The 14,684-nt window shown below is 37.6% G+C and overlaps 1 protein-coding gene across 3 annotated transcripts in view; it reads left to right on the forward strand.

The window, feature by feature from the left end:
- LOC133516929 (transient receptor potential-gamma protein) overlaps positions 1-14,684 on the forward strand; it is a 71,722-nt gene that overhangs the window by 33,878 nt on the left and 23,160 nt on the right. For all 3 annotated transcript variants that reach the window (XM_061849989.1, XM_061849990.1, XM_061849991.1), the window contains 3 exons: positions 7,625-7,969; positions 12,687-12,872; positions 14,276-14,510. In XM_061849989.1, the coding sequence (XP_061705973.1) occupies positions 7,625-7,969; positions 12,687-12,872; positions 14,276-14,510 (766 nt within the window). The remainder of the gene's footprint in view (positions 1-7,624; positions 7,970-12,686; positions 12,873-14,275; positions 14,511-14,684) is intronic.

The following is a 14,684-nucleotide window of genomic DNA, read 5'->3' on the forward strand; positions in this document are numbered from 1 at the left end:
CATCGCTACAAAAATGTTACATGTCAAAAGGAATTATACATTGTATAACAATAACTAATGATTGTTACATACTATAAAATTAAACATTTAATTTTCTCATCTGAATATTGCTATCTCTTAAATTGTGACCAGTAAATTTTAATTCATATAAGTTTTTTTTTTCACATATGGTTCCGTACCTACTTATATCAAAGTACATACAAAAAGACATTTTTTGATGCATATGGTCAAACTGTATAACCTGAGGAAAGGTAAATAAAATGAGTACATAATCACGGTTGTGACGAAGTATCGCTCAGTCGTGGCATTTCGGCATTTTGACGACCAACTCCACTATTTTGATTTATATAATAAATTTAACATTATTTCTACTAATAAATATGATATAATGCCACAAGCTAACCTGACTTTCCCACAGAATAGCCCGGCATGCCCATTAACAGTGGATGATTTTACAAAAATACTAGACGAACGACTGAACAATCACAGAATCTCAATAATATCACAAATAAAGACGACTATCCAAATTGAAATTAGTACAGCAATAGAGAAATTAATAAGGGAAATGGTTCAGCGTACCGATGTTTTAGATCAAGAATAAACAATATTAAAGACAATTTAATTAAACAGAAAATAAAAACATTAGAAGCAGAGAATAACAAACTATACAATGAAATAAAAAATATAGAAAAGTCAATTAAAACTGATAAACATTCTAACGAAACCGACCATTACGCTTCCGAGAAAATAGTTATCCACGGACTCTAAGATACGGCGAAACCGGGGACCAATGGAAGAACGGTTAAGAAACATATTTAACGAGCTTATCAATATCGATATTGTTGGACACATCGAGGACTTATACCGTCTGGGTAGAGAGGTAAGAGAGGAAACTGACGAAAAAACAGACGGACATGACGAATCTATAAGGGTTCCGTTTTTTGCCATTTGGCTACGGAACCCTAAAAAGCAACGGGTTGCACTCCGGGAGTGCCGGCAGAAGTAAAAACTTGAATACCTATTAACGTTGTGCATTTTTGATATTTTTTATGTGGTAAAATGCAATATTCATTTATTGCGCTATCGTACACAAACATGACAATTTATATTACATTAAAAATTTAACTACTGGCTTCAATGACATTGTAACATGCAGTTTTTCGATCAGGTCACGTGTCTGTCTTACGAATTTTCAATCTGACGAATCTGCCGGTCACGTGATCTGCAGATTTGTCAGATCGCGAGTTGAAAATTTTTTCGCCGTCACAAAAAGTGCACAGCGCCGCTAAAGAAGTTTATTTAGGTTATTAGGTAAAACCTACTACAATATAAGAACTATTGTAGATATTCATTTCATTTCATTTTGAAACTCTGGGAGGAGCTAGAAAATCTGGAAAAATTATGCGTTCCAATTCAACCCGTTGTTTTTTTCAAATAAGGTCAAAGAAATAATTTTCGACAAATTTTCTCCCTTCAGCCATTTGCAAATCTGACAACAGTTGCTGTTCCAAAAAAACTTATTTAAACCGAGTACTGTATGTTTATATTACCACGCGCGGCGGTGACACGAAAACTGATCACAAACTGTATGTTGTTTAAAATTATAGTACCTGGGCGACCGAGCTTTGCTCGGTTATACTTATAACTATTTATAACATAAACTTAAAAAAGTAAAATGTGAACTGACAATTATTATTATTTACAATCGGTTTCAGTGTAGATCAGGTGTTTGATTTCAGTGATACTAAAAACTGATACGATCACATGAAGGCTTTCCTTACTTTTTTTATTTATTTATTCGAATATTAAAATATAATTTAAAAAATTGGGCCACCAAAGTCACACAATACGCTCGGGTCGAAGAATTGCCCTAAGACTATCACAGCTAAACATACCATAGATATTTCTGATAGATTTTCAAGATGTCGCTTTTCTACATTGTCTCAGGTCTGGGTGTTTGTAGTACCGTCGTTGTTTCTGATTTCCATGACAAAAGTGCTTTAGCTACTTACTTGTGATGTTATCCACATTAATTTGTTTGTTTTTTCAATATTCGTAATCTCAACCTTACAGCACTTGTCACAGAGTAACGCCATCTATTGTCAATTTTTCTTATTATATAGCTCGTGAGCTATGGTTCAATTTAGGTCAATACGCATTGTGCGAGATATAGTAGTTCGTTTTTATGGCATTATCCGAGAGATGGCATCATAAAAACTACCCTAGAAACTGTATTTAAAATTTGTATCGGTAAATTTTTCGTTTTGCACAAAATAAGTCTCAATAAAATAAAAACTCGAAAGCATAAATCTTATTTACGTAATCAGTATAGGTAAACGTTAGACATATTTATGAGAAATATATACTACTCAAAAGAAAATAAGGGCCAACTGACGACTGCTACTTTATTTAAGTTTAATCAGCGTAACTTAAAAAGTAAGATTCAATTTAGGCATGTCACGAACTCTGGAATCTAAACTTTATTTTTTTGTTGAAATATACTGGCTGGTTAAAAAAAATAGAACGATTTCATTTTTTTATGATCTTTTGTTTTGTTTTACGGTGTTCAATAATTGCTCTTTTTCGTACGTTTTTGTCCAAAAAATAAGGTTTTCTTAAGGTTCTCTATATATATATATATTTATATTTTATCTCTGACACTTAGAGACTTATACATCTCTAAAGAATTTTAGTATTTTATGGTTTTATTTTTTTATCATAGTTTTTTTTGTGTAATTTGACATTTAGAGACAGTATACATCTCTAATAAAGTATTTATTATTTCATAGATTCGATATTTGTAATTGCTTTTTTTTTTAAATTTATTGTTTGTAAAAATGGACATGTAAAAGTGCCCCTGTGGCCTATTTGCTGAATAAATGTTTGATATTTGATATTTGATATTTGATATTTGAAGGAAATTCATTAAATATTCATTAAATGAATAATGGAGAGACATCGAAGACATATGGACATGAATACTGCAACCAGGGCTGCTACACTGGTTGCAGAAGGATTTTCACAGCGTTCGGTGGCTTTGGGGCTAGGATTTTCTCGTCAAGCAATCCAAAATGCTTGGAATCGCTTTCAGCGAACCGGTAGTGTTGCAAGGAGACCTGGGTCAAGTAGGATTCGTGCTACTACTGCTCAAGAGGACCGTTACATCCGATTAAGTGCCCGACGAGAACGCTCAGTTACGGCTCGTACACTACAAAATCGACTACGGTTGACGACAGGTACTCGTGCCAGTGACCAAACGATTCGTAACCGACTGCATGAAGATCACCAAACATCGTGAGAGTCAGAATGGCGGGTAGTACCTAAATAAAAATAAATGAAAAGCATACCATATTTTTGTACCCAATGGGTACTATTTAGTACCTCCGTTAAAAAAAAATGTACCTCACGGTACACAAAGTTATCATCAAAAAACAGTTTATTACGCTATGTTCCCGTGAGCCAAATTTTTGTACCTTTATTGTACCTTCATATTCAATTATAATATAAGCCATTTTATTTGCGGTTTCCAAGTTTTACTCATTTTATATTTTGCTTGCTATTACAATTTCGCAGGCGTAATCATTTTTCAAGTTATCGATCTCATTTTTAAGTAAAAACGCTAAGTTACAATTATTTTTATTACGCCAGGAATTAGTACCTTTAATGTTTAATCTGTTAAGTTTAAATAACTGAGAAAAACATGTTTTAAAAATGATTTTTCTTAGGAAGATTTCTTTGAACTGGCGCCTAGCCTTTTTTAAGACATGATTTTCTGCCAAACATCCAGACGACGAGTGGTTCTAATTCCGCTGTCCAGGGTTCAACGTACAAATCGTAGAAATTTCTGTTGCTGATATTTGAACTGGAACCTTAACCAGTGGGGCATGGTTCTTTTCACAGACGAGTGCAAAGTGAAGTTTTTTAATGACGATCGGCGTGTTAGAGTTTGGAGTCGACGTGGCGAACGCTTTTCTGAAGCTTGCATCCATGAAGTTGACCGTTTCGGAGGGCCCAATGTTATGGTTTGGGCCGGCATAAGCCTACACGGGAAAACGGAGCTGGTCATTTTAAATGAAGGTACCGTAACTGCACAGCGGTACATCGAAAGCGTTATTAGACCCCAAGTGATCCCATTTTCACAGCGAGTGGACCCTGGCTTCATCCAAATGTAGGACAATGGCCGTGCTCATACAGCTCGAGCGACTAAAGCTGTACTTGATGAAGCTCACATTGATGTCTTACCATGGCCTGCCAACAGCCCTGATTTAAATCCGATAGAACACTTGTGGGACCAGTTAAAACGACGTGTTAGGGAGAGTCAGCAACAACCAGCAGCAACTCATAAACGTTTTTAAAAGGGCTTGGGATGCTATTCCAGAGGAGAATGTGAATCATTGATTACGACCGGTTTGGCCTAGTGGGTAGTGACCCTGCCTACGAAGCCGATGGTCCCGGGTTCAAATCCTGGTAAGGGCATTTATTTGTGTGATGAGCGTGGATATTTGTTCCTGAGTCATGGGTGTTTTCTATGTATTTAAGTATTTATAAATATTTATATATTATATATATCGTTGTCTAAGTACCCTCAATACAAGCCTTATTGAGCTTACTGTGGGACTTAGTCAATTTGTGTAATAATGTCCTATAATATTTATTTATTTATTTATTGATCGAAAGCATGCACTCAAGGGTGCAAGAATGTAATGTTAAAAGAGGAGGACGTACCCGTTACTAACAAAATGTTACTTAGTGATTTAAAGTCATTTTGTTTAATTTTCAGTGATTTCTAAGTTTTTAGTTTTTTTATTAGAGAAGTAAATTTTCATTAAAACTTTTATTTCTTTTTTTTATTCGTTAATGGTTACAGAAATACACTTAAATTGTAAAAAAATAATGCCATTTTTTATTGTAAAAAAATGTATCACATAAAATAAGTATGTTTTAAGTTATAGCCAAAAAACTCAGTGGCCCTTATTTTCTTTTGAGGAGTATATATTGTTATCTCAAACATTAACTACATTTTTTTAAACTTGTCTGAAACAATAAAAATTAAAAAAATTATATATAAACTTGAACATATAAAAAAAAAAGTCAGTTACTGGGCGAGATTCGAACCCGTAACACTCGTTTAGCAGTCTGCGTCTTAACCCGCTGGACCAGACGGACAGTGGCCGGCAACACGAAATTAGCGACCATATTCTGCGTCGAAAGAAAAACGCATGAAAACTCGAAAACACGCGTTTTCCCAAACATAAGACTAATCTAGATAGATTGTATACCCCCAAAAGCCCCCATATACCAAATTTCAGCGATATCGTTAGAGCCGTTTCCGAGATCACAGAAATATATATATTTATATATATATATACAAGAATTGCTCGTTTAAAGGTATAAGATAAAGGCGTTATATATGTATATCCATACAATTGTTAACAGTGTTGTAGAACAGGGATAATTGTTTCATATTTGACATAAATTCTTGCGAAATAAGTTCATATTTTATAATAATATTATTACAAAATCCGAGGAAGTTACACTACACGTTTCGTGACATTTCGAACTTCTAACTTTTTTTATATGTTCCTAATACTCTTAGAACTATACATTTAAGTTGACATAAAACTAGACGTAAAATGATAAGTATATTGATATAGAGTTTACTTATTTTCTTAAAAATATATGCTATTACAGTACCCCTAGTGTAAATATTTTCGACAGCGAAACGTGACGTACGCGTTTGCGTTAAGTGTCATTTTGTATGAGATTTGTGACTTTCCAAAACGTCCCGCTTGGCGCGCTGTTCAAAAACCCATACAAAATGAGACTTAACGCAAACGCGTACGTCACGTTTCGCTATCGACTAAATTTACACTAGGGGTACTGGTAACACAAAAAAAAACATAAGAATAAGAATTACCCTCCTACGCTTACCTAAAGTTTGTCCGTAGGTTAGGGACATGATGTATATGTTTATTTAATGGTCATTTCATTAACCGTAATCGGTGGGTTGGTAAAACAAATCTGTCCCCTGAGAATCTGTTTCAGACCAGGTACTTTAATCCCCTTCGAGATTCATTTAGGCAGTACCTTTACCTACATTTAATTTGTAAAAATACCTTTTTTATGTCAAAATGTACGTACCTAAGCGATTTTTTATACCACGTCAGTGGCAAACAAACATACGGCCCGCCTGATGGTGAGCAGTCACCGTAGCCTATGGACGCCTGCAACTCCAGATGTGTTACATGTCGTCTTTGCCTGCTGCTGTGTGAATAATCGCGCAATTTGTTTTATATTCATGATAATCTTAAGTATTTAGTCTGTGTTACACCTGTCGGCAAACTTTAAATAATTATATGGAGGAGGTTATCAATTCGGTGTTTTTTTTTATGTTTGTTACTCCATAACTCCGTCATTTCTGAACCAATTTTGAAAATAATTTTTTTTCTTGTATCTATATATATACAGAATGGTCCCGTTTTTGTCAAAACTCAGTTCTGATGAAATACGGAATCGAGGGAACTCTTCAAATGTGAAAGGCATACATATAGTGATTTTTGTATTTTCTTTAACAAATCAAGCATTTAAATTTAAAAAAGTGACATTTGATAAAGTGGAACTGCTGATGATGATCAGAATGGAACTCTTCAACGACGCATAGTACACGTTTGGCGATTTGTCCCCTTCGCTGTGTTTGTTAAGTAAATTAGATTTTCAAGACAAATTTTTGTCAAGTTCGAGTTCTGACGATGGGGTCCATGAGGAATCGAAGGAACTCTTCAAATGTGAAAGGCATCCATATAGTGATTTTTGTATTTTTTTTAACAAATCAAGCATTTACATTTAAAAAAGTGACATTTGATGAAGTGGAACTGCTAATGATGATCAGAATGGAACTCTTCAACGACGCATAGTAAACGTTTGGCGATTTGTCCTCTTCGCTTTGTTTGTTAAGCAAATTAGATTTTCAAGACAAATTTTTGTCAAGTTCGAGCTCTGACGATGGGGTCCATGAGGAATCGAGGGAACTCCTCAAATGTTAAAGGCATATATATATATCTATAGTGATCTTAGTACTTTCATCAACAAATTAAGTATTTACATTTGTAGAAGTGACATTTGATGAAGTGGAACTGTTGATGATGAACAGAACGGAACTCTTCAACAATGCATAGTTCACGTTTGGCAATTTGTTCTCTTTGCATGTTTGTCAAGTAGTTAGGTTTTCAAGGCACATTTTTATATTTCTATACTATTTAGTTTTTTTTTTATAATTATCTGGTGCTTTATTTCATGCATGGTGTGAAATAATTAATTTTAAATACAGTGGAATACCCTATTGCGGGTATCTTACCAGTCAACCATAGGGCAAATCTGAAATGTGTCAAGTTGGGCGCAGTGACAAAAAAAAACATGTTACCTCCTTTTCTACATAATTAGGCGTAGGACGCTGTCTTTTTAATTTAATTGTATGAAGTCACAAATCAACAATAATCGTTCTTTCACCCGTCCCCCTTATTGAAGTCGGGTATTTGTCAAAAAAACAATGATATAGTTAAAATCAAATGAAATAGATGGATCATGGAAGTGACCCACTGTAATCTTGAACCAATTTGTATTGCAGAGCTGGGAAGCGCTGCCACCGGAGACGGCGACGTTCACGCCCGACATCACGCCGCTCATCCTGGCGGCGCACCGCGACAGCTACGAGATCATCAAGTTGCTGCTGGACCGCGGCGCCGCGCTGCCCGTACCTCACGACGTGCGCTGTGGCTGTGACGAGTGCGTTCGCTCACGGCGCGAGGACTCACTACGTCATTCCCGTTCTCGCATCAACGCTTACCGCGCGCTCGCTTCGCCGAGTCTCATAGCTTTGTCCTCCAAGGACCCAATACTCACGGCGTTTGAACTGTCGTGGGAGCTACGCCGGTTGTCAGCGCTCGAGCATGAGTTCAAGACTGAATATCAGGTAGGCAGGCTACTGGAAGACGAGTAGACTTACTCCGCCACTCTCGTTCTTGCATCAACGCGCACCTCGTGCTCGACTCACCGAGCCGAGCTGTCTTCCAAGGATCCGATACTTACGGCATTCGAGCTGTTGTGGGAGCAACGCTGGTTATCAGCGCTCCAGTATGAGTTCAAGTTTGAAAACCAGGTACTGAAAGATAAGTTGACCCGCTACGACTCGCGTTAACTTAGCCTTTCAGGGCGTAGGTGCTCCATAGGCTTGTGTAACATGTATTCAAGTCAAAAAGAAGCAATTCCCTCCACTGTACCTACTACATCGAACGATTCCCTAATGATTCGAGATTCCGCTCTTAATACATTTTAGTACACTACACGCAAAACGGAATGGGAGCGAGGAGTGACACTGACAGCAAAGCGATCGAGCGCGTGCTATGACGACCGAACGGCTCTCTCGGTTAATACGAGCGAGAGAGCACATAGCCGTCACTCCGTTGCAACTTCACGGGAGTAAGGGAGACAACAAATTTCGAATTGTACTAGTTTACTAAACGTCCGCAAAAACCATTACATTATTATGCTCAGTTTGTCTCGATGTACCACTATATCTTATACCTTTAAACGAGCAATTCTTGTATATATATATATAAATATATATATTTCTGTGATCTCGGAAACGGCTCTAACGATATCGCTGAAATTTGGTATATGGGGGCTTTTGGGGGTATACAATCTATCTAGATTAGTCTTATGTTTGGGAAAACGCGTGTTTTCGAGTTTTCATGCGTTTTTCTTTCGACGCAGAATATGGTCGCTAATTTCGTGTTGCCGGCCACTGTCCGTCTGGTCCAGCGGGTTAAGACGCAGACTGCTAAACGAGTGTTACGGGTTCGAATCTCGCCCGGTAATTGACTTTTTTTTTAATATGTTCAAGTTTATATATAATTTTTTAATTTTTATTGTTTCAGACAAGTTTAGAAAAATGTACTTAGTTAATGTTTGAGATAACAATATATACTCCTCAAAAGAAAATAAGGGCCACTGAGTTTTTTGGCTATAACTTAAAACATACTTATTTTATGTGATACATTTTTTTACAGTAAAAAATGGCATTATTTTTTTACAATTTAAGTGTATTTCTGTAACCATTAACGAATAAAAAAAAGAAATTAAAGTTTTAATGAAAATTTACTTCTCTAATAAAAAAACTAAAAACTTAGAAATCACTGAAAATTAAACAAAATGACTTTAAATCACTAAGTAACATTTTGTTAGTAACGGGTATGTCCTCCTCTTTTAACATTACATTCTTGCACCCTTGAGTGCATGCTTTCGATCAATAAATAAATAAATAAATATTATAGGACATCATTACACAAATTGACTAAGTCCCACAGTAAGCTCAATAAGGCTTGTATTGAGGGTACTTAGACAACGATATATATAATATATAAATATTTATAAATACTTAAATACATAGAAAACACCCATGACTCAGGAACAAATATCCACGCTCATCACACAAATAAATGCCCTTACCAGGATTTGAACCCGGGACCATCAGCTTCGTAGGCAGGGTCACTACCCACTAGGCCAAACCGGTCGTAATCAATGATTCACATTCTCCTCTGGAATAGCATCCCAAGCCCTTTTAAAAACGTTTATGAGTTGCTGCTGGTTGTTGCTGACTCTCCCTAACACGTCGTTTTAACTGGTCCCACAAGTGTTCTATCGGATTTAAATCAGGGCTGTTGGCAGGCCATGGTAAGACATCAATGTGAGCTTCATCAAGTACAGCTTTAGTCGCTCGAGCTGTATGAGCACGGCCATTGTCCTACATTTGGATGAAGCCAGGGTCCACTCGCTGTGAAAATGGGATCACTTGGGGTCTAATAACGCTTTCGATGTACCGCTGTGCAGTTACGGTACCTTCATTTAAAATGACCAGCTCCGTTTTCCCGTGTAGGCCGGCCCAAACCATAACATTGGGCCCTCCGAAACGGTCAATTTCATGGATGCAAGCTTCAGAAAAGCGTTCGCCACGTCGTCTCCAAACTCTAACACGCCGATCGTCATTAAAAAACTTCACTTTGCACTCGTCTGTGAAAAGCACCATGCCCCACTGGTTAAGGTTCCAGTTCAAATATCAGCGACAGAAATTTCTACGATTTGTACGTTGAACCCTGGACAGCGGAATTAGAACCACTCGTCGTCTGGATGTTTGGCAGAAAATCATGTCTTAAAAAAGGCTAGGCGCCAGTTCAAAGAAATCTTCCTAAGACAAATCATTTTTAAAACATGTTTTTCTCAGTTATTTAAACTTAACAGATTAAACATTAAAGGTACTAATTCCTGGCGTAATAAAAATAATTGTACCTTAGCGTTTTTACTTAAAAATGAGATCGATAACTTGAAAAATGATTACGCCTGCGAAATTGTAATAGCAAGCAAAATATAAAATGAGTAAAACTTGGAAACCGCAAATAAAATGGCTTATATTATAATTGAATATGAAGGTACAATAAAGGTACAAAAATTTGGCTCACGGGAACATAGCGTAATAAACTGTTTTTTGATGATAACTTTGTGTACCGTGAGGTACATTTTTTTTTAACGGAGGTACTAAATAGTACCCATTGGGTACAAAAATATGGTATGCTTTTCATTTATTTTTATTTAGGTACTACCCGCCATTCTGACTCTCACGATGTTTGGTGATCTTCATGCAGTCGGTTACGAATCGTTTGGTCACTGACACGAGTACCTGTCGTCAACCGTAGTCGATTTTGTAGTGTACGAGCCGTAACTGAGCGTTCTCGTCGGGCACTTAATCGGATGTAACGGTCCTCTTGAGCAGTAGTAGCACGAATCCTACCTGACCCAGGTCTCCTTGCAACACTACCGGTTCGCTGAAAGCGATTCCAAGCATTTTGGATTGCTTGACGAGAAAATCCTGGCCCCAAAGCCACCGAACGCTGTGAAAATCCTTCTGCAACCAGTGTAGCCCTGCAGTATTCATGTCCATATGTCTTCGATGTCTCTCCATTATTAATTTAATGAATATTTAATGAATTTCCTTCAAATATCAAATATCAAACATTTATTCAGCAAATAGGCCACAGGGGCATTTTTACATGTCCATTTTTACAAACAATAAATTTAAAAAAAAAAGCAATTACAAATATCGAATCTATGAAATAATAAATACTTTATTAGAGATATATACTGTCTCAAAATGTCAAATTACACAAAAAAAAACTATGATAAAAAAATAAAACCATAAAATACTAAAATTCTTTAGAGATGTATAAGTCTCTAAGTGTCAGAGATAAAATATAAAAATATATATATATATAGAGAACCTTAAGAAAACCTTATTTTTTTGGACAAAAACGTACGAAAAAGAGCAATTATTGAACACCGTAAAACAAAACAAAAGATCATAAAAAAATGAAATCGTTCTATTTTTTTTAACCAGCCAGTATATTTCAACAAAAAAATAAAGTTTAGATTCCAGAGTTCGTGACATGCCTAAATTGAATCTTACTTTTTAAGTTACGCTGATTAAACTTAAATAAAGTAGCAGTCGTCAGTTGGCCCTTATTTTCTTTTGAGTAGTATATATTTCTCATAAATATGTCTAACGTTTACCTATACTGATTACGTAAATAAGATTTATGCTTTCGAGTTTTTATTTTATTGAGACTTATTTTGTGCAAAACGAAAAATTTACCGATACAAATTTTAAATACAGTTTCTAGGGTAGTTTTTATGATGCCATCTCTCGGATAATACCATAAAAACGAACTACTATATCTCGCACAATGCGTATTGACCTAAATTGAACCATAGCTCACGAGCTATATAATAAGAAAAATTGACAATAGATGGCGTTACTCTGTGATAAGTGCTGTAAGGTTGAGATTACGAATATTGAAAAAACAAACAAATTAATGTGGATAACATCACAAGTAAGTAGCTAAAGCACTTTTGTCATGGAAATCAGAAACAACGACGGTACTACAAACACCCAGACCTGAGACAATGTAGAAAAGCGACATCTTGAAAATCTATCAGAAATATCTATGGTATGTTTAGCTGTGATAGTCTTAGGGCAATTCTTCGACCCGAGCGTATTGTGTGACTTTGGTGGCCCAATTTTTTAAATTATATTTTAATATTCGAATAAATAAATAAAAAAAGTAAGGAAAGCCTTCATGTGATCGTATCAGTTTTTAGTATCACTGAAATCAAACACCTGATCTACACTGAAACCGATTGTAAATAATAATAATTGTCAGTTCACATTTTACTTTTTTAAGTTTATGTTATAAATAGTTATAAGTACGAGTATAACCGAGCAAAGCTCGGTCGCCCAGGTACTAGGTACTAAAAGACCGAACTAGTACATTTGTGAGATTGTACTTGTTTGGAGCGATCTTTTCAGTGAACGAGCACGCACAAACCTAGTACTCCATACTCAATTGATCAAATTGGGTCTTGGGCAGAATATAAAGATTATTAAGAACCATCATCATCAGAATAGCCTATTAGGATCCATCTCCGGTGCTTGTGGTATATGCTTGATAATTTATTTTTCTTTGGAGTAAGCTCTTGAAAGCGTTGTCGTGGTTATTCGTAAAATTTAGAGGTTGAAAACGCTACGGTACTCCATCATCTTTTCTTTTTCCCTATTTGTAATGTGGGATGTATTGTGGCAGGAGCTTCGCGCGCAGTGCCAGGAGTTCGCGACCGCGCTACTGGACCACACGCGCACCTCACACGAGCTGCAAGTGCTGCTGAACCACGAGACGGGCGCCGCCACGCCGCCGCTTGCCGAGCCCGGCGCGCCAGAGCGCATGCGCCTCTCGCGCCTCAAGCTGGCCATCAAGCTGCGCCAGAAGAAGGTACCACCCTAACATAGCAAAACACGAGACGACGCCGCCACGCCGCCGCTCGCCTTACTCGGCGCGCCTTAGCGCATGTACCTTTCGCGCCTGAAGCTGCACCAGAAGAAGGTGCAATACTAACATAGCCAAACCACGAGACGACGCCGCCACGCCGCCGCTCATCGAGTTCGGTGCGCCTTAGCGAATGCACCTCTCGCGCCTCAAGCTGCACCAGAAGAAGGTGCAATACTAACATAGCCAAACCACGAGACGACGCCGCCACGCCACCGCTCGCCGATCTCGGTGCGCCTTAGCGCATGCACCTCTCGCGCCTCAAGCTGCACCAGAAGAAGCTGCACCAGAAGAAGGTGCAATACTAACATAGCCAAACCACGAGACGAAGTCGCCACGCCGCCGCTCACCAAGCCCGGCGTGCTGAAGACCATGCACCTCTCGCGCCTCAAGCTAGCCATCAAACTGCGCTGAAGATGCCGCATATCAGCTATACCACGATTCGAACGCTACAGCAATCACACCGAATCAAACTGCCCAAGACGCCATTCAAGTGCGCCTATAGACTCGTAGCTGGGTAGCGAGTGCGAGTAGGTAAAAACATCATCCCACTCGTGTGTTCGCATCGGTTTTCTGGATGGCTATGATTGAGGATTGGTTTACGTTGATCAATATTCAAAAAAAATCTAAGTCTATTCGGGGGACGCAGATAAACAATTTTTGAAATCAATGTTCATGGTAAACCCCTATTGAGATTGGCCAATTATTTTTGCGTTATTTTAGTCTGTTGGGCCTAGTTATACTAGGTAAATAAATATAATATGTATATATTTACATAAAGGCCAGTTGAACTCGTTTCCCGCTGGCTTGAATAATTTTCTAGCAATGAAGCGTCTTAAGTAGAACGCCTATAAAATAAAACATTAATCAAATAGATAAACATCGCCTTGTCACGAGTGTCACGACACAGCGGGTAGCAACTGAGGCCCTGCCGCAAAAAACAAAAATCGAAATCTCTCTATATGCCTCAATATTGTTGGAATATGGAAAAGCGATAGTGAGGCAGATAAAGAAATTTAGATTTTCGAAAGTTCGGAAAACTTTGTTTTCTAGAAATTGATCTATTGGTTCCAGTCATATTTTTCATAGTTTTGTTACTTTACTTGCGTGTACCTACACAACTAAACCGGTAATTTATAATTGCGTAATTTACATTTGTATGTAATAGTTTTCTTAGTAACGTAGGAAGCTTTTGGGCTATTCTTAGTTCATTTATTTTAGACATATTTGTAAAAGGCTGTTTGTTTTCTAAATAAATTAAAAAAAATCGTTTCTCACGGTAGAGCCTCAGAGTAGACGATCGATAATAACCGCCATCAAATTCTTTCGCTGACCTATTAACATTTCAGTTCGTAGCGCACCCGAACGTGCAGCAGCTGCTAGCCTCAATCTGGTACGAGAGCGTGCCCGGCTTCCGGCGCAAGAACATGCTGCTGCAGGCGCTGGAGATGGCGCGCATCGGCGCCATGTTCCCGCTGCACGCCCTGGCGTACGTGGCCGCGCCGCACTCTGCGCCCGGCCGCACGCTACGCAAGCCTTTCATCAAGTTCCTGTGTCACTCCGCCAGCTACTTCATGTTCCTGTGTGAGTACCGAGTACAGTCTGCTAGAACATGATTTATTTATTATATATTTTTGCACTAAATATATGGAACAATATATAAATGGCGGACTTAATGCCAAATGGCATTCTGTACCAGTCAACAGAGACACTTACAATTGGTACAGAGAGAGAAAACAAAATCCATGAATTAAAAAA

The sequence above is a fragment of the Cydia pomonella genome, chromosome 4, assembly GCF_033807575.1.
Source record: "Cydia pomonella isolate Wapato2018A chromosome 4, ilCydPomo1, whole genome shotgun sequence".
Lineage (NCBI taxonomy): Eukaryota > Metazoa > Arthropoda > Insecta > Lepidoptera > Tortricidae > Cydia > Cydia pomonella.